This window comes from Crocuta crocuta, unplaced genomic scaffold (assembly GCF_008692635.1).
Source record: "Crocuta crocuta isolate KB4526 unplaced genomic scaffold, BGI_CrCroc_1.0 scaffold83, whole genome shotgun sequence".
Lineage (NCBI taxonomy): Eukaryota > Metazoa > Chordata > Mammalia > Carnivora > Hyaenidae > Crocuta > Crocuta crocuta.
In genome coordinates, this window is record NW_027529638.1 from 7,013,850 (window position 1) to 7,035,155 (window position 21,306).

At 43.6% G+C, this 21,306-nt stretch overlaps 1 protein-coding gene across 3 annotated transcripts in view; it reads right to left on the reverse strand.

Moving 5' to 3' along the window:
• Window positions 1-1,017: 1,017 nt before the first annotated feature.
• TSPAN5 (tetraspanin 5) overlaps window positions 1,018-21,306 on the reverse strand; it is a 167,920-nt gene continuing 147,631 nt past the window's right edge. For 2 of the 3 annotated variants that reach the window (XM_077762339.1, XM_077762338.1), the window contains 6 exons: window positions 14,671-14,817; window positions 10,533-10,703; window positions 7,673-7,798; window positions 5,745-5,792; window positions 5,530-5,646; window positions 1,018-3,231 (listed from right to left, as the gene is read on the reverse strand). In XM_077762339.1, coding sequence (XP_077618465.1) covers window positions 3,166-3,231; window positions 5,530-5,646; window positions 5,745-5,792; window positions 7,673-7,798; window positions 10,533-10,703; window positions 14,671-14,817 — 675 coding nt within the window. In that variant the 3' untranslated portion in view covers window positions 1,018-3,165. Of the gene's footprint in view, window positions 3,232-5,529; window positions 5,647-5,744; window positions 5,793-7,672; window positions 7,799-10,532; window positions 10,704-14,670; window positions 14,818-17,406; window positions 17,512-21,306 lie in introns of those variants that run through there. The other variant, XM_077762340.1, reaches the window with a different exon arrangement.

Sequence of the window (21,306 nt, forward strand, 5' to 3'; positions counted from 1 at the left end):
GAAGCAATAATGTTTGTCATAAGCAGTCAAGCTTTCGAAAGTCTACCTTCCAAATAGGAAGAAACTTCCTGTAAGTCCAGAGCCCTGTCGTCCTTTTACATCTAAGCTGTAATTTTCTTTGCTGGCTCCATGTCTGCTGTGAGCAAGGAGGGCCGATCACATCACAGAGGTGCACGATCCCCACCAGCAGAGCTAAGGAAACTCAGTAGGGACTGTTGATCTCCAATTGCCACGGACAGCTTTCTTTAAAGTCAAAATAACATTTTGGTTTCAAATACCCAGGGAAACGAGGTAAAATGTTTCCCAAACAAGTCTGGGGACCTCCTTGGGTCTATGAATACTATATGAAACGTCACATTTTGTTTTCATTTGATCTTTGAAAAATGTCTAATAGTTTTAAAGACAAGTCTTTCTACAGTGGTAATTCACAATGCAAGGACATTTACGATGGCATTTCTCAAACGGGTTTTTAAGAGACTTGCTCTCAGGGACTACTAGAAATTATTTTCTTAGAAAAAAGTCGTGAATATTACCAAGATAATGAGTCCTGAATCTCATTGTGCATTAAATCTTTAACGGGAGCTTCTTAAAAACATAGGCTCCCTCTTACCCACTCCAAAATTGCCAGGGGCGAGGCCTGATGATCTGTATTCTACGTGGTTCCCAGGTGATTGTGACCTGTGGACAATGACCTCAAGGACACACATTTCCTACATACCCACCTCTCTGTTTGCATCCGGTAGCACAAAGGCGCTTCTCCTTCCCCAACCCCCAAACGCTCCTTTCCAGCTTAGAGATCTGACCAGAGCAGTACTTTGCCTCAAAGACACCCAGCATCACCAGGGAACCTGTCAGAAATGCACCTCCTAAGTCAGGAGTTCCGGGCGTGGGGCAAACTCCGTAGTCCGGTGCAGCAGGCCCTCTGGTCGATTCTGATGCGCGCTAAAGCCCGAAAACCACTGGATTTGAGGATTTTGCAATTCCAACACAAGTAATGAAGAAAGACAGAACTCCACGTAAGGTAGAACCAGTTTATTAATGACAGCCTTAATTACAACCACTCTCAAGTGTAAAAAATAAAGGGTGATTAATTAAAATTTAGAACACACTTGGATTTGCCGTTTGGCCTTTCACTGGATGTGCCGAAGGGAGGGGATCCTGCCTGATTCTGAGTCAACTGGTCAGATGGAGTTCACTGGAGAATGAGGTAATAAAAAAGACAAGAGTGCCAATTGCAGGGCCCAAGTCTTCTCCGTGCTGGAATGACATTACAGAATGACAACTGTGTGGGGGCAGAGATGACACAAAATCATCTTACAGCCAGAATATGGAATGAACATCTCTAACTATACGGAGACACAAAAACACACATGCAGCCGTACACACACCCACACTCTGGAGACGGTTTTCAAAGAATTTCTGTCCTTTCTCTGAGCAGATTGACACGTTCATCAGCCACAGCGATGCAACAGGGGGCTAAAATAGAAAACCTTACTAAATTTCCACAGAGCGTGCTAGCTGCCCAGTTTTGTGCTGGCAAGAGTGTCACCACCGTAAAAGGGACCTGTGGGTTTCCCGCCGTTCCACAGGCTAATGTCTGCTCCCCAGGAGACTGACATCCTGGTGGGTACCAGATGGATTAAAATCTGGGGGCAGGACTCAGGCCTCCCTGCCTTCGTGGGGGGTAAGGGGGAGCGGCAGCACCTGGAAGTGGCTTCCCACCTTGGGTCATAGAACACTTGCCCCATCGCTGCCCCTCCCTCCTAAGTATTTGTGCTTTGTTACCATCCTGACGGTTGTCTGCACCAGGAGAACAGAAGGAGCTCCGGCCGTGCCTTTTTCTTCCTTTTCTTTTTTCTTTTTGATAAAAGCAAAGTAAAACCAGAAGGGGGTTAAAAAAAAAAAAAAAAGAGCATTATAAGTTATTTGAACGTGAGTCAACACTGTTTAGGAACTAGGTTCGATTCCATTCAAAGAGAAAGCTGGGGGCTGCGGACGGGCCCCCGGAGATCGATGGGGTGAAGGGGCGATCGAGTCCGTGGAAGCACTTGCCGTCCCTTCGCAGCCAGGGAGGACACGCCACACCTCTCCAGGCTATGAACCTAGGAAGTCAACGCTGACCAAATAATGTTGGTAAATGTTCCTGGAGACAAGGCAGGAAAAGGAGCGGGTGGAGTCAGGTTCACAGGTCATGCAGGGAGATTATACCAAAAAATTAACAGTCGAGCTGAATAAGAAAACACTTTAAGAGAAACTGTATCCTAGCTCTCACTTTCGGGAGACAAAAACAAAAACACAAAAAAAAGCAAAGCAAAACAAAACCCAGAAGATTCAGGGGTTTCCAAAGAATCCAACCACTAATCTGGTGGGCTGGGCTGAGGGATGTTAACTAATAACCTCGTCACTAACCTCATCTTCTCCTTGAAGGTCACTGATAAATAAAGCTCAGGCCTACTTAGAACAACGATCTGTCCTGCTAAGATTCAGCATCATGACGCGTTCCACCGCCCTCACTCCATGCACGTGGGATACACAGCTTCCCTTCTGAGGGACACTCCAGGAGACACCGCGCATGCCCACCCGCACCACTTGTTGAATGCAGTCACAGAACCCGAACCCCAAAGACAAGGTGTTTTCTTCTTGGGATGACGGTTGTTAACAGTTCTTTGAAATGTACAGCGAAGGGTGCCCCCAAACACCACAGCCCTCCCACATAAGGGGATGGGTTTGAGGAAAGATGCACTTCTTTAGGCCACGGAACAGAGAAAAGTCCCTTCGAGGTGTGACGAAGAACAAAACTGCCTCTCCCAGCCCTCCAGTTATCGAAGTGGTGAACAAGACGGCGTGTTCCACAAATTCAAGTACATCTGGGTCCCTCGCCCTCCCTCTTCTTCTTTTTTTGGTAAGTATCCAACCATCCATGACTTCTTGGCTACAGTAGAGATTCACGGCTCAACGACTTTCATACTGGTTATCTGTTTAATTCTGTCAGTGAGCAGCATTTCCCAGTTGCACCCCCCCAAACCGAGTTCGTGGCAGCTCCATCAGGTGGGATGGCAGCGTGCCTCTGTGATCAGGGTCCGTGCAGCGTGGATCGGGGTGGGCACGCTGGCGGGGCAGGAAGGCTGGGTCTGTCCAGTGTCTTGCAGCGGCGTTGCCGGGGCCCTACCAGCTAGCCCTGACAGCTTCAATATCACTAACCAAATTCTGGGCCAGGCATATCCCAAAGATCTGAGAAAGCAAGGAAAAGAGAGTCAAACAGTGAAACTCAACACTTCATTAGGCTCTTCCTCGGCCAATGTATTCCCTTTTCCTTTTCTTTGATTTTTAGAATTGACATATACTACAAAATGTGTCCTAACTGTAAAACGTATGTGTTTTTTGGTATATTCACAAGGGTGTGCAGCTATCACCACTAATTCCAGAACACTCCATTACCTTGAAAAGAAACTGTGTACCTATTAGCAGGCATTCCCATTCTCCCATTGCTGGCAACCACTCATCTACTTTCTATCTCTATGATTTGCCGATTCAGATCATTTCATATAAATGGAATCATATATGTGATCTGTCGGGTTACTATGTTTTCACACAGCAAAATGTTTTCGAGGTTCATCATACAATGGCCTGTACCCAGAATTCAATCCAATCCTTTTGATGGCTTGACTATTCTATTCTATTTGATGCATAAACCACATTTTGTTTATCCATCATCAGCTGATGGACATGTCCAATGATTGCACTTTTTGGTTATTATGAATAGTGCTGCTATGACTGTCCCTGTACAACTTTCTAGTGAGCAGGTTTTCAGTTCTTTTGGGAATAGAGTTGCTGGGTCACATGGGACCTCTAACTTTCTGAGCAACCGCCAAATTGTTTTCTACAGTGACTCTATTGTTTTCATTCCCTTTAGCAATGCGTTTCAGTTCCCATTTCTCCACATCCCTGCCAAGACTCGTTACTGTCTTTCTTCTAAATCATATCCATCCTAACATGTGTGAAGTGCCAGGTCATTGTGGTTTTGATTTAAATTTCGCAAATATCTAATGATGAGCATCTTTTCATGTGCTTATTGGTTATTTGTACTCTCTTTGGAGATATATCTAATTCAAATTCTTTGCCCATCTTTAGATTGGGCTGGTCTTTTTACTGTTGAGTTGTTCTTTATACTCTAGACTGCAGACCCCTATCGGACATGATGATTTGCAAGTATTTTCTCTCATGTTGTAGTTTTTTCTCATCATTTTTAGCACTGAAGTTTTAGATTTTGATGAAGTCCAATTTACCTACTCTCTGTGGCTGCTTAGGCTTCCCGTCACATATAAGAAAACACTGCCTAATCCAAGGTCACAAAGATTTACACCTACACAGTTTTCTAGGAGTTTTATAGCTTTAGCTCTTAAGTTTAGGCCTTTGAGCTATTTTGAGTTCATTTTTATATACAGTGTGAGGCAGGGGCCCAAATTCACTCTTTCACCTGTAGATATCCAGCTGATTCAGCACCATTGTTGAAAAGACTATTCTTTCCCCATTGACTGGTCATGATTCCCTTGTCAAAAACCAACTGACCACAGGGGCGATTGGGTGGCTCAGTCAGTTAAGCATCAGACTTTGGCTCAGGTCATGATCTCATGGTTCGTGAGTGTGAGCCCCGTGTCAGGCTCTGTGCTGACTACTCAGAGCCTGGAGCCTGCTTTGGATTCTGTCTCCCCCGCCNACTGATCTGTAGGTCCAATCTTATATACTATTTTGATTACTGTAGCTTTGTAGTAAGTTTGTAATTGGAAATGTGTGAATTCTCCAACTTTGTTCTTTTTCAAGTTTGTTTTGCTATTCTGGGTCCCATGCATTTCCACGTGAATTTTAGGGTCAGCTTATCTATGANGTATATCAATTTGAGGAGTACTGCCCCTTCACAGTATTAAGTCTTCCAATCTATGAATATGGAATGGCTTTCCATTTATTTAGGTCTTCTTTAATTTCTTTCAACCACTGTGCCCCATTTGTGACCCTCTACAAAAAGTACTACATCTCCACAAGATAAAAACCTCAGCTCTTGGGGCTGCTTAGGAGGAAAAGTGGGTGTCTTCCTTCCCTCACTAGCATTTTGACAAGGTGGTCCAGAGAGAGAATAGAACACTGGATGTCTGTGAAACTCTACAAAGTCTTAATCTTGCCACTCAGATCTACTTCTGACCATTCCTACCTGCCCCAACTGTCACAATGCAGTATTATTTTGCCCCTGGAAACACTGGAATGCCAGCAGGCAACTGCTAACCCAATCAATTTCTCCAGCTTGGAAAGAAAAAGAAAAAAAAAAAAAAAAGATTTCCTCAAATATTTCAGGATAGTAGCATCTAAAATGGGCTGTAAATAAAATATAAACCTAAGAGTTTAGGTCTGTTTCCCAGACCTCCAATGTGTCTTAAAAACTGTGACATTAAGGTGATTAAGCAGAGCTCCTGTCCTGGGAAGAGCTCTCCCAGGACATCATTTCCCTGTGACATCTGTAAAGGAGCCTGGGCTTACCTGTAGCAATGCAATGCCTATGAAAATACCAGCCACGATGGTTAAATTGTCCTGCAACCACTTCTCAAACTGGGGGACACAGCCTTTCGTGTAGATTACAATCTGCTGGTCGACTTCCTTCACAAGGGAAGAGGAGAGCACAGCGTCACCATGCAAGTTCAAAAGCTCCTCCGAAACACCCTTTGTGCTAAGTGACAAGATGAGATTCCACTTACTGGTTTTTGCCTGGCATCATAGCCACACTGAGTGTTGATGACATCTTCCTGGGGGAGGAAGAAAAGAGAAAAGTGAAATTCACTCAATAGACAGGAAGCCCACCTAAGAATTAGCATGAGATCACTGTTAAGTGTCGTTAATAAAGCACCTACTTAGGCATGGAGATGTTAAACACTTTTATACATTATCCCCAGTAATTATTATAAAAATTCTCAGAAGTATTAAAATATGCCCTCTTTTCCAAAAGAGGAAAACTGAGGCTCAGGAAATATAAGAAGAGCAAGTGTATTATTGACAACCTCAGGGAAGCGTATGGGGTTCAGAAAACTAAGACATAGAGAAAACCATGGTAAAGGGCATAATGACTATGTTCATTTATGCTCTTCTGGGGGAGCTTCCACTTTTTAATCTAAATACTTCTGTATCATTTAAAAGGTTTTTCGATGAGAATGCATTACGTTAATAATTAAAAACAAAACAATGTGCTGACAACACAACACATGGACGGATACCCTGACATCTCACAGGTCTGACAAGAAACATGCGTTCTGCTCTTTTAGGTTTATTTTTTCCCCTCTGCAGGGTATGGGGTGGATCTTATTAACTTGGCATTTATGGAATGAAAAATTTCTACCCAGAGTATCTGTAGTTGAAAGGGGAGCATAATGCATTCAGAGACACTTCATACTTCTTCCCATGGAATGTTAACACAGGGCAGGAACTGGAGACGTAACAGTCCGTACCTGCAGGCCAGCACAAGGCCACCTGCACGGGCGCCCAGGGCTCTGTGCTGGGCGCTCTCCTGTCAGCCCTCCTCAGAGGAGGGCACAAAACAAGCCAGTAGGAAAGGTGGGCTTCCTGGTGGGGTCTCCGAGCCGGGAAGCACAGTCCTTTCTGACTCTCAGTCTCTTTCAGCCCAAGAGTAATAGCCCAGAGACCCCTCTGAAGCCCTCAGAGAACTACTTTTCCATCCCAAGACCATGGCCTCTTTTAAAGAGCCCCATACCCTACACCTTACATGGGGAAACGGCCACCGAACTCATCAGCACTCACTGGGCTCCATTAAGAAGCGTGCCCTGGAGGAGGCTGTCTGGACCGATGGCCTGGACCGTCTGTCCCATCGGTGGGACAGACACGTGCAGAAGCAAATTCTCCCGCCTGTTCTAACACGGTCTCCTGGCTTTTAACTTACAGCAAGGCACTTGCATCTTAAGTCATCCCATATGCCAGTCACATGACATGTATTTTGACCCAAAATACAACCAAAGCCATGGTAGAAGGGGTTATGCACAGGTTCAGTATTTTATCTTTTCTCAAATACCAATCACAGTTTTTATCATCCTAACAACCCAGAGTCCAGGCAGCTGCGGTCTTGCTATGTAGTAGACAAGCCCTGTCCCGCCTCGAACTCCTCTCCTATCCCTAATATCTCCCCCAGAACAGGTTGGGAAGGAAAGGGTCACTAACCCCAAACCAATGCGGACAGCTCTCACCTGAGCACGTCCTTTCATAGAGAAGGACTAACAGGCACCATAGGTCTGGGTCTGAGGCTCGGTCCCTCACTTGCTAGCGATGTGAGCTTGGGAAAGTTACTTAAACTCGACGGGCCTACATTTCACCCAAAGAGGGAAGATAGTGGTCGTATCCGCCAGTAGGAACATTCCGAATTTTATTGAGCCAGCTCACAAAAGGGCTGAGACTAGGAACGTAATTAAGCACGTACTGCTTAATTAATGTCAGCAATTATTAGCCCTACTGGGAAGATCTGAGCACTGTCCCCTACAGGAGCTACAATTATGAATAAGCACGTTAAGAAGAGGTTTCAAGGAAAAAAAAAAAAATCACTCTGTTCACTCCCCTCCCACGGCCCCGCCCATTCTTGGGGAGGTGAGCGGAGCTGGCCAGCAGTCTGCGGGCCTTCACTTACTGCGGGGTCTTTAGTACAGCAGGAGAAAGGCACACCGCATCGCTCTCGACTTGCATTGGAATCTGTGCAATTGAAGTAAATATTTAGGTTCCAATCATCAGCTCCAAAAGCCCCACAGCACTGCCACTAGAGCAAACAGGAGAGAATTAGAACATCTGGACTTGGAGGCCACCAGGCGCCTACACTAACAAACCGCTGCCAAACGACCGACCCCCGGCTTCCGCCAGCTCGAATCTTCTTTTCTGTCTCAGAATTTAGTTTTAAACCAAACCAAACCTAAGCAGCCCCTATCGAAGCTTCCAAAGTGATTAAGGCTTAAGATTTGTGAGGATGTGTTAGCATCTGATTTAAACGGTTGAGGAGTCTGTGGTGTTAGGTGGAGGAAGGGCAGGAGTTATTCAGCAGGCTCAGGCAGAACAAGGTCTATTTGGCTTGGGTGCACAGAGGAACATTCTAGAAGGATAAATAAGACACTAAACAGTGGTCGTGTCTGAAGGAGGCAAGTGGGGTTACGGGTGGGAGGGCTAGAGGCTTACTTTTTTAAAGTTGGGGCCGTTACAGCGTTAATGGGGTTTTAAAAATCTTTTTTTATTGAGGTATAATTGACATCCAATAAACTGAACGTATTTAAAGTGTACAATTTTATAAGATTTGACATACGTATACATTGTAAAACCATCGCCACAATCAAGATAGTGAACATACTCGTTACTCCCAAAAGTTTTAGAGGCTTACTTTTCATTATACGCCCGTTACTACTCTGAATTTTTTAAAGGGCATGAATTTACATTTTCAACTTAAAAAGTTCAATCATCTAGAGGCCCCTGGATGGCTCAGTCGGTGGAGCATTTGACTTTGGCTCAGGTCATGATCTCATGGTTTGTGAGTTTCAGCCCCACACTGGGCTGACTGTGCTGACAGCACAAAGCCCGCCTCAGATCCTCTGTCTCCCTCTCTCTCTGCCCCTTCCCCTCTTTCTCAAAAACAAGAATTTCAAAATATGCAAATGCCTTAAAAATCATCTAATTAAAATATACATAAAACAAGCTGTTAAAAGTCAATGAGTCTCAAACGGGACCTGGTTCAAGAACTGCTTGCTCCAGAAGTCCCTTCGTCACTCCCCTCAACTGGACTAGTTCTACCCCTTTGAGTTAAATACACATCAAGCCTTGACCATTTTAAGGCTTTCAGGACCAATAGCTACTTTAAAACATTAAAGTCCATGACAGAAAAGTAAAATCACATGAAATAACAGTATTTCCATATAAAGCAGACAGCATTTCAAGAGAACGTGTGTATGCATGTTCTTCCAGCTCATTCGGTCCTCCGAGGGCTTGGGTTGCGCATCTCGAGGTTTGCCTACAAAGCTTCATCAGATTTGTCATGCAAACTAGTCAGCGATAATATTTGGCAAGGTGTGAGCTCGCATCCATTATGACCTAACAAAACAGTGAAGTCTGCTGGGGAGATGAAACAGGGCTTAATTTCACACCTGAGGTGCAGCTTACTCGAGATCAGTCACTGATGCTACTGAACAAAACCAACAGCTCGGCTGACTTCGGAGTACATAGGGAAGGAGGGTGGGGTCCATACGGCAGGCGCTGATGCAGCATCTCCTCTCTTTATCAAAGGGGACCCCAGCTCACTCTGCAAAGCTGTCCAGCCAACAGACCACTACTGGTCCATGGGGCTCCTGTTTGCCCTCCAGTCCTGCATTTATGACACTGACGGCACCACCCAGGTCTGCTCAGCTTATCCAATTTCTCAGTGCGTGCAAATAAAGACCTTAACACCTTAGGACAGTAACCCCTTAAGCCTAACATAAAACCACGCACATCTCATTAGAGTGCCCTAATATCTGCAGGAGTTAAACAGTAGCTATTATTATTTCCATTTTACTCTTGGGGAAATAGGTCAACGTTCTTTTAGCCCACGGTCACTTTGCGAATCAGATTTTGGCACTAACTCTGTAGTTCTTCTGAACCTTGTTTATACCATTTTGCATTATGAGTCAAACAGGGCACCTCTACTTCATTTGCATTACAGGGGACATCACCTAGTACGTTCAGAAACCTGGGGTGGGGGGTGGTTCTGCTGAGAGATTCTTCACTTGTTAGAAGCCACCAGAGCACAGCAGTTTCTTAACTGGCAGTTGCACAGAACTGCATGTGCTATATAATATTTGGATAGGAATATTTTAGGACTTTGTGGACAAATATTCTATTATTAAATATATTATCATGAGCTGTGAAGTGTGGAAGACGACCAAAAAAGGGACAAGGAGCAGGGCACCTGGGTGGCTCAGTGGATTGAGCATCTTGACTCGATTTCAGCCCAGGTGATGACCTCACGGTTCCCTGAGTTCAAACTCCGCACAGGGCTCTGTGCTGACAGTGTGAAGCCTGCTTGGGATTCTCTCTCTCTCAATCTTTCTACCCCTCCCCCACTCATGAGGTCTCGGTCTCTCTCAAAATAAATAAACTTTAAAAAAATGTTTTTAAGGGGACAAGGAGCAAGAAAGAATCCACATTAAATACCAGATAAAGCGCTACACCTATAGCAAAAGAATATTCTTCAGATGTCAATAGGAAACAGCAACTGCGGTTATAAGCTTGTTGCTAAGAGGTTTTCTTGGTCCCTTGGACTTTGTAGAAATTGAGATAAGTGAAAATAGGGCATTTCCATTCAGGGTGCAACCACGTAAGTCCTAAAGCAGGTCAGAAAATAATAAACACACAAGCAAACAAACCAAACCATGTGGAAGAGTCAGAGGTACGCTCCGGCTGGCACAGGCAGAGGCCAGGAGGAATGTTCTCATTCCTCGAGAAGGCTTGCAGCTTAAAAATAAATTTCAACTTACATATTCCTGGGTGAAGTCTATAAGGTTCTGCAAATCAATGTCATCTCTGTATGCTCTGATGTTGTTGTTTATAAAGAAATACAGCTGGTCTTTGATCCAGTCTTTGAAGACAAATGCCAGAACCCCAGCAGTGAGCTCCAGGAAGAAAATAATTCCCAGGAACACAGAAAACTAAGACAAAAGACACACAGAGAACAGTTAAATGGGCTGTGTTGGTCATATGTAGTTAAAGGGTTCCCTTCTAAAAAGGTCTGTAATTACACTGCACTGTTGTTATACATGGCCAAAGCAGATAATCTTCAGTTTCTTAAGATTCACTAATAGAATATTATACTCCAAGAAAGGATTTTTAAAAATCATTCATAATCACACGTTAGGGGCTCTTGTGGTCCATTTGGTAATTAAACAACAAAGCCTATAAGCAAACATGGATAAAAGGAATTTCTCATCAGACCCACATTAAGACCTAATGAGTTTCTCCTGATGGATGCACTGCGAGACTCTTGAACAATGGCTGCCCCCACCTCTGGTAAGCGTAACACCGAAAGAGAAATTATCTCAGTCTTTTAAGATCGACTGTTGTTTGCTACGATGGCCTTGATTCTATATGCAATACATTCCTTTTTTGGATTCGGACACGGCTTTAATTCTCCTTTGTACCTCCTTTATGGGGTAAGAGAGCAGATGTGTTCATCTTGAATGAAGAGGTCAAAGAGGAAGTTTGTGTGTGTGTGTGTGTGTGTGTGGCGGGGGGGGGGGGGGGGGGGGTNATCATGAAGACAAAATGAAAACTGGGTTGAAAGCTTTCTTAGGAACACTAGCTGTGCTCACCCTTCTTTGTAAATACCAGTCTCAGGAAAATTTAAATAACATCAACCTGCAGCCAAAGAAGACTTCTGGCTAATGTAGACAACAAGAATTTAAACAGGAAGGCTGCAGGCCACAGGTAATGTGGTGATTGCCCACAAATCTGGAGAAACTGCCCTTCCATCTAGAAGACTCAGAAGAGTCTCATCTCAGTCATACCGACATATCATTCACACCCACAGTTCTTTCCACTTCCTATCACCCCCACACTCTTAGTCTTTGCTAATTCATTTTGCTGAAACAGATGATGAGAAATGAGGCTGGGAAGGACCAGGTGAGCTTCTGGTGACAAGGACAGAAAGGGCACCGGGGCCACAGCTGCTCAGCAGAACTCCTGAAGGCTACAGAACAGAGAGTGGTTGAGAGGCAGAGGGGGGTAGGCTGTCTGCTGTTTCTCTCCTCAGCAAGCAGACATCAAGCAGCCAACGGAGAGAAAAATGTGCTGGAGGAGTGGCGCACAGCAGACTACACAGTTACTTAGTAAAATAAAACAAAGATAAAAATATGTTAATTTCTCCAGCAAACACTGAAAGACCCACAATAGATTGGGCCCTGGATTTGAAGGGCTTTGCAGGAGCGAGGATGAGTAAAGCATAATCCCGCCTCCGAAGGCCTCACAGTTTTCTGCGTGGTGGGGGTGGAGAGGGCAGTGGGGTGGGTGGGGCCTTCTCACATCAGATGTCTGTATATCTGACAGTGTTTATCCAGGATGAAAGTGCCATCCTGGGAGGGTGGGCATGAGGGGAGGGGTGGAAGAAAGAAGTGCCTGGCAGATCTAGGACCCCAAGCTTTAGGCCTTAATTCTAGACCCTCCAGGGCTCAGGTTCAGCTTCCATGGATCTCCTGGCTATCATTCCTTGATGAATCCAGGAGAAATAGCACCTCAACAGTTAATTATTGTCAGTGGTACCAATAATTTCAACGTAAGCTTTCCCCATCTAGAAAAAAGGACAGGAAAAAACCATCACTTTTACTCCATGACTATCCCATAGTATACAACAACTTCCCTCCCTTTATTAGGTACAGAAATACAATAGTTATCATGCCATACAAATGAGAAAATCATAGTACACAAAATACCAAGACAGAAGTCATGAAAAGATTTTAACTAGCTTTTTGTTCTCACCACCATAAAGGTTAGGCAAGTTCATTTATCAGTTACCCTGGGAAATTTTCCTTTAATGTTATAGGGTACATATACATAAAAAATTAAGTCCAAATTAAGTTCTTATTGAATATTTGGCAGAAACCTGTATGCCTTGACCCTGTAACCTAATTTCCCCCATTTCTAAAGGTGCAGAGATGACTCACAGGCTTCAAATGAGGGACTTAGTTGACCAGGAAGCTTCATTTCTATTTCACATTATCTTAGCTCTCAGGTTTTCTCTAAGCAAATCTCCTGGCCTTACAGCATCCAATCTCTGAGGCTGTTTTGAAGCCATGTTGACATTTGCTTCTATTTATCTCATAGCTCCTGCTCAAAGAATATTCTGGGCCAGGTTTTATTGTTTGTACTAAATAGAGGCCATTTTAAATCTTATCCAACATTTTTAAAAGCCAAGAAACAATACAATTTTCTTCATTTCCAGCATGGGACTTTCGAAATTAAGGTGCTGATTTAGAGAAATGTGTCTATTTCTACCTATTCAGTTAACTCTGTTATCTTCAACTACAAATACAATAAACTATACTGAAGGAATTACTCTCATAAACTAAACTATATTCAAGCAGATCATATTAGAGGGGATCCCACATTAGGGACACTGAGGCTAAAACATAAAATAGTGGCAAATGCTCTGTATTATCTGGGGCCCTGTGAGGCTACAGAAAAGCTGAGTGAGGTGAGCCCACGCACTGAGAAGACTGGCAGGTTAGGATCAGGGACATAGCTTTCCTGGGGGCTCCACAGGTCCATTAGGTAAGGAATGAAGTAACTCTGTGTGTGTGCGCGTGCACGCACATGTATTTAAAATGGGGAAATGGGAGATAAGGCGAAAGGCAAATGTAGCTGTTCCCACCACAGAACTATGTATACAGAACAGAGAACCAAATGGTCATTTAAGTGTAGAGAAGACCAAATACCCCTCCGTTTCCCCATTAGCAGAGTCATGTAAAATTTCAGGTTAAACACAAGAACGCTCAGGTCCGATTCTCCGAAACCTCAGCTGCTCCAGAGCTGCCCAAATCTGAAATGGGCTACCGTCGGTACTTCCTGGCCGACAGCGAGTCTGCTCTCGTTAGGGATATTCAAGAAAAACGAGGATGATGCGTCAGGCACGCCGGGGAAGAGAATCACATACTGACTGCATGGCTGCTGGGACTAGTGCAAGTGTTGGCTCCTGTTTTAAGCGGAAATGTCCCTGGATGATGAGAAGTAGGATTCTAGGAACAGGGGTTATTACACAAATACCGTTGTCTAGAAATCCCACCATCTTCCCTCACCACGGAAGGTAGAGTGCTTTTCATTTCTGTTTTTGGAAAGGGGAGTAGACACTCTTATTCAGAGAGCACGTACACAGACGCCTACTGCCATGCCCAACTCCAGACGGACAGGCACCTTTGGCTGACCTTTGACGACACTTGACAAACCTTAACATACATGTAAGCATATGCCATTTTGTTCTCCTTTGGAAGGAATCTCCAGAGGAAAGGCTTTCACTTCTCATGCTTCGCTCTTATTACCGATCTGCCTCTGGTAAAACTCTTCCTCTAACACTATTCATGCTAATAGTGATTATACCACACACCCTGCAAGGGACCTGAAAACTATGCTGATCATACAAAAGGAGAACTCTGTACTGGCAGAGGAGGAAGACGTCCCTCTCACTGTTTCTCCATACTCTCCGAAACCTATTGCCTAACAGATTTAATCAGAACAGGCCACAGCCAATGTGCTTATGTCTGGTTTTTCTAAACCAACTATGTGAACAGTTCACTACTGACTAGGTGCGTAAAAGAGGGGTAGTTAAAAGAAGAAAACTATACACATACCTACCTTTATCTAAAGGTGCTTTAGGGATTGGAATGCAAATCTTGATATACTTGTACGAAACCTCCACAGAAGGCATGGACTGGGGGCGGTACTTCTATTATTAAAAAAAGATGGGGGACCAGGTAGGTGATGATCTAGAGAGCTTTCCTAAAAGGAAAGCATCAGCCAGGCCATATTTTTGCTGTGCCTTTGGTTAGCCACTTTGCCTCCAGATAGGGTGTCTTCCTGTGGAGAGCCCGGAGCTTAGCTCTCAGCCTAAGGGCCGAGTGTGATACTCACGAACTTGAGAAGGAAAGTGTTTTCCCGGAGCGCTCCAATGCACCCTGCAAATCCCAAAATGAACATCACTCCTCCCACCACAAGGAAGAGCCAAACCGGGTCGAAGCCGCCGAGATCGGTGATGGAAGAGATGTTGGACAGAACTCCCTGGGGATGGAAAAGCACACATAAGGCACCAGGATGCAGAGCTGGTGTTTCAACATGGAAAGATTATTACAATCGTTTTTTTCCCCCTTGCAATGCAGAACTTCAGAGATAATCTGATTATTGGGCATGATTAATACTCAAGAAACACTGCAAAAAAGAAACAAGAAAACTACTTTTTTCCAAGGTCTAGATAGGTTTGTATTTTTGTTAAAATTACAGAAAGCCAAGAAATGACCCCCAAAAATGGTCATCAGACCCTGTATGGAGGACGATGTGGATGTTACCTTTGTTTTCTACGTCCAAATATAAGTAGTCATAAGTAAAAACCTGTGTGTAAGAGAAACACACTTCCCAACCCCCAGGAAGAGGGGTCATCTTTGAGTCCCGAAGGCAGACAAGGGCCTGCTTCAAGTCTGTGGCATTTCTCAGGAAAAAGGGTGTGGAGCTTGATACCGAAGGCTAACACAGCCAGCCGGGCCCAGCAACAAGCCCCTGAGTGTCTTCCAGGGAAGAGCCTTGCCTCAGGATCCACCCTTGAGCTTCACAGGAGACCCTAGCAGGCTCCGATCTCCAAAGCCCACTAAGGTGATGCGTGCTGATGGCTATCTCACATTGACTCATCAGAGGTATTTACTTACTACCTTCTTTTTAAGAATTAAGATTTAAGGGCCCCTGCATGGCTCAGTCAGTTGAGAGTCCGACTCTTGATATTGGCTCATGTCATGATCCCAGGTTCATGGGACCAAACCCGCACATCGGGCTCCGAGCTGAGCATGGAGCCTGCTTGGGATTCTCTCCCTCTTTCTTCCCCTCTGTCCCTCTCCCTACCCGCCCCCTGTGTATTCTCTCCCACCAAAACTTTAAAAAATAATTGAGATTTAAATGATTCACAAATCAAAAGTTACTCCCAGACTTTCTACCTTTTTGTTTTCCTGCCAAAGGAACCCAGAGTTATCTCATTTGTTTATGAACATGCAACTTTTTTACAGAAATCATTTCTCCCTCAACTGTGACATGATATCAAATACCACCCAGAAGCTATGTTAGAAATTATGAGATTATTTTTTCCCTAAAATGCAAGGTATATATTTACGATTCATTCTGAAAGAGGGAGACAACTGTTATTTTGAAACTGTGGATGTACAGGAGTCTTATATACACATTATATTTTATTTTCTTATTAAATTTGCTTTGAACTCTCAAAATATCCCAGAATATTATGGTATAGCTTGCTGTGAAGTCTTATAATAATTTGTTTTCACAGCACTCCCAACAACCTGAAAGAACATAAAGTATTTTTCTGATTTTATACTTGAGGACAATGAAACCCCGAGAGGCTTGGTAGCTTGCTGAAAGTCACACAGCTACTGATATTTTGGAACCGAAACAGAATGCCTACTTCAGTGTTCTTTCCCTACCAAGTGGAAGCCATATATTTGCTTCCTAGCACTTCCAAGTCAGCATGAATTAGCACCAAAGTTTAGGAGTTTAAAGTTTCCATCCATTTTAAGGTTGTAGGATCATTTAGACAAAAACAATTTGTTTGTTGTTGTTGTTCTTTGAGGGGGTATTAACTTAAGTACAATAAAAGGATATTAATAATAGGACCGATATGAGAAATAAAGGATTCTTAAAATGTACAATTTAAACTTAACAGGAAAGGCCAAAGGTTTAAATAAAGTCACAGATGAAGGGTTGAGAGATTATGAAAGCAGTTAGGAATGTAGGGTGTATTCACTAACTTCTGAGGTGACATCACAAACACAACCACACCCTTCATGAGATTGCTTGGACCAATGGTTTGATCCAGTCTTGTGTTTCTTAGATTTTCAAGCTCGAATTGTGAATACTCCGTTGTGAATACTCCGGGGAGGAGGGGGAGAAGAGGAAAACACAGAAGTAGTTACCAATTCTCTACCTACACAAATGATGCTAAGAAAAAAAATTGCCAGAAAAGTCACACAAAATCCAAGTCCAGTGTGGAAGGAACTCAACCTCTCCCCCTAGAATGTCTCTGACTACAGGTGTTCATACGTAAAGTCTTAATGTTTTAGACCTGCTCTGCCAGGAGAAAAAAGGACTTTGGAGGGTATATAACATTCTCTTAAAATTTAAAAAGTTAAATATGAGATACGTAGATTCAATTTACTTGGCACTGAAAGAGGCAGCAGACCTGGAAGTGACAGGAAGAGAGGTCAGTATGACTGTAAAGAGGATTTTCTAATACCCTCCCCCTCCAGCAATGGATCAGAGAAGGCTCTCTCTCCGTTCACGGGGAAGCCAAAGCTATGAACCTTGCTGTCAGTTGTGCTAGGATGGATTCCCAAAGTGGATGGGAAATTGGGACGCAGTGACCTTTAGCTTCCTCCCAACTTTAAGACCATTCTATGATTTCACCTATTTTTAATGGGCTTGTTGTGACTCACACTCAAGTTCGAGCAAAGATCCAATTGTTCCCAAACACTCTTCCATGATCTAATGGACAACATTTATCTGGGCAGCTCTGGCCAAGCTACCAGCCGACCAACACACACACCTGTGTCTCAAACACCAAGCTACACCCCAAAAAGAAAAAGAAATGATCTCAACTGTCAGTAGATTTCTGGATCCTTTGTCCTCTCTGGGTTTCATCTGGAGGCTGAGTATTTGGCTTCCCAGACAAACTTATTTTCATACTCTTACTACTCTGTCCAGCCTATAGGGGCAATTTTAATTGAGAGGCCTTCAACTGTTTCCATGGAAACAACAATCATCTGGGGGCCTAGCAGGTCTGCAGATTCTACTCATTTAATCCTAAATTCCGGCAAAAGCCAGGTCTGGAGACAGATACTGAGTGCTTATGGGAAATAATATTCTGCAAAGCATGAAAAAGACTACCAAGAACTTTATTTTTAATGGATTCAGAATACACCCAGGTCGTTATCCGTTGAAAACTAACTGCAATCTTAAAACACAAAGTGTGGAAGTCAATGCCCACTGCCCAGTTTCCTTTTCCTCAGGATTAAGCTTACTTACCTAGATGAAGAAAAGACTGTGCTTTGTTTCCAAATATTCACTAAAAAACAATCTTACTGCTTCTGACTACACAGATTAAAGAGGAGCTAAACGTAATCCCGGCAACAAAGATTCTGGATTATAAAAATGAAGGGAAATTGACAGTTCAGCCTTCTGCTGTCTTAAAGATGGGGTCTCTCATTGGACTTTTTAATTTTGTTAAGTTCAATATAACAAATGAGTAAGAAGTGCTAGCACATGCCTGCTGAGGAATAATTATAATCAAAGCAGGTCGTTGACAAGAAGCTGGAAGAAAGAAAAAACACAAGGTCTACGATTACAGTTAAGTCTGCCAACTGATTTAAAACAGATATTCTGATTGGTGGTAAGTCATCAGGAATGTGCAAGAACAACACCAGCAGACACCTAGGCTTCTGGGAACCTGTGGGCACCACCCTCTTCTTTGGGGAACAGCACTTTCTCCTTCTTGTAAGAATTCCTTCTCCCCCAAATGCATTCCATGTGCCCCTCATAGCTGCCAATTCTCACATGACCCCACTGCCCCAGAGACAATTGAGAGGTCTGAATTGCTTTCCTCAGACACCAGGATTTACAACAGGCGTCTCCCTCTTGTGGCTGAAGTTATAAAAGGCCAAATTCTGGAGCCACAAGCACTAGGTTTTCCACCACATGGAGAAAGTCAATCTGCTGTGAGAAACAGAAAGCCAGGTTTAGGCAGAAAAAGAGAAGGGTAGGGAGGGACAATCCTGTCACTATTATAATCCCTGGCCTGCCAACGAGTTCTACGAATCACTCCCAAATCTTTAGAACACCCCACCCTTGACTGCACAAGCTGGTTCTAGTTGAGTCTATATTTGCATTTGAAGAGCCCTACACACCTGGCAACAGCTTGGAATAAATTGTGCTTTCAGTGCCACATGTGTGCATATACACAGGTGTGTCTCTCACACACACACACGACTAAAACTGGAAGTTCACACTTTAGAAGGGGGAAAAAAGTTTTGGGGGTGGGATGGGGAGCAGAAAAAGGAGTAGAGTTAAGTATTGGACTTAATACGGTCCCTTTATTCAGCTGGCTGAGATTTCCAGTCAACACAGCAATTAAGCCAGTGTAAACAGTCTTCCTTCATGTTGACTCACTATCAACTTACATCATTAATGAAATGAGTCCTGCATGAATTTTTAGGTGCTTTGTCTCGGTCACCGACAAATACATAATTCCAATTCTCCATGTAAATTTGAATGCTCAACCCTTAAGCTTAAATATCAACTTTTAATTATTTTAATGTTTTATTTCTGAGAGAGACAGCGTGAGCAGGGGAGGGTCAGAGAGAGAGGGAGACACAGAATCTGAAACAGGCTCCAGGCTCTGAGCTGGCTGTCAGCACAGAGCCCGATGCGAGGCTCGAACCCACAAACCGTGAGATCACCACCTGAGCCGAAGTTGGACGCTTAACCAACTGCGCCACCCAGGCGCCCCAAATATCAACTTTTTAGAACTCAAACTTATTTGGGCTCCAGGGTGGCTCAATGGGTTGAATGTCTGCCTTGGGTTCAGGTCATGATCTCACGGCTCATGAATTCAAGCCCCACATTGGGCTCACTGCTGTCAGTAGACATCAAAAATAAAATCAAAGAACTCAAACTTATTGAAAAAATAAATACAAAATGTCATTTAGCTCCTCTCTTCTGTCTCCAGCAATGCTGTTTATGGGAGAAGTACATACACACAGCCTGCTATTTGCATCCCTCTTACTAGTAAGTTCTTGCACTTCTACGAGAATCCTGCAGGCAGAGCCCTCGGAGAAAAATCTGTTAAGGGCATTGGACTTCATGCAGCAGGTCAGAAAATATCCTCCAGTGAGGCTGAATCATGAAATAAAGAAAAATGAATGAGAAGTAGAGCAATTAGCCACATGTACTTATTCCTTTACCCATTTGTTTTGGTTGACATGAAAATGGGATTCTGAACAGTAGCAGTAGAGAGAGTCAGAATAAGAAAGCTAGAGACCAAAACTACAGATCACAAGAAAAATATATTCAAGTACTAGAGACTCAAGAATATAGGGGGGTATCCTACATATATATTCTTAATTATCATTCAGATTATATTAATAAAAGCTGGTTTGTAAGAGTCCTTCATATCCACACTACATATTTCTGTATCTATAGTCTGATGAGCTCAGCTCCTCCAGATCTATAGCTGGTGCAGCAGCAGAGGCAGAAACAAAGTGACCACAATGTGAAGTGCTAAAGACAAGATGAATACCAGTCAATTAAAAAAGTTGAAAGAAACAAACATATTCAGCAAATTAGCCATTCCACAAATTGGCTTTTGGACAACTAGTTTAGCTCTTGACATATCAACTGAGAGCCTTTAAGAGATGATCCTCCAGAGAAAATAGAAGACTTCCATTATCTACTAGGGACTAAATAGTAGCTCTCTCAAAACTTAGCAAGGAGACCAATATGTGTCTAAAAAGAAAGAAGACAAGTTCATGGAACATATCTAAGGCAATATCATACAGAAGTGTAGAGAGCCAATGAACAAAAGATGTATCAACGTGCATCCTCTAGGTAAAGGGGAGACTCGGAAATTCCAGTCACTTAGACAAGGCTGCTCTAGAGTGTAGCAGGGAGCATTCATCCTGCACTGTACTCACGCCCACCTGCTCACCTACAATTTCCCCTGGAATCCAGAAACACACCAAGAGGGTAGCCTGGACAGGGTTAGATGAGGGGCCAAGAGACAGAACATTATAATACAGATTGATCTTGTCCTGAATCCTAGCTCCACAACTTACTGTGTGATCTTGGACAAGTTACCAAACCTAAGTCTCAATTCTCACATCAGTGAAATGGTACCCCATATCCTGAGGATGAAGGAAATAATTCAAATAAATCCAAACACTATGCTAAGAGCTTGGCACAATATAAGAAACTCAGTGAATGTTTATCACCTTCCTCATTATCACCACTATTATACCACGAGGAAGACGTCTGATGCTTTAGAGGCACACAGGAGAGGCATCTAACCCAACTGCACTGGAGAGGAATCTGTTTTGCTCTGGTACTTACTCTACCTGACCCCTCCCCTTTTTTAAATGTTTATTTTATTTTTGAGAGAGAACATACAAGCAGGGGAGGGTCAGAGAAAAAGGGAGAGAGAATCCCAAGCAGGGTCTCCACTGACAGCAGTGAGCCTAACATGGGGCTCAGACTCGCGAACTGTGAGATCATGACCAGAGCCAAAGTCAGATGCTCAACCGACTAAGCCACCCAGGTGGTCCTCCGCCTGATCCTTTCTAAGGAAAGCCATCCCATGTCTGATGATCATGCCTAATGGAGGTGGCAGTAACTGATTTGCCAATCAGATCTCCTTTGTTGGGCAATGGGAAATCACCTAAAGGCACCCAGAGTAAAGGCGGAAGAGAGAAGCCATGAGTAAGCAAAAGCCAGGAGTAGGCAGAAGCC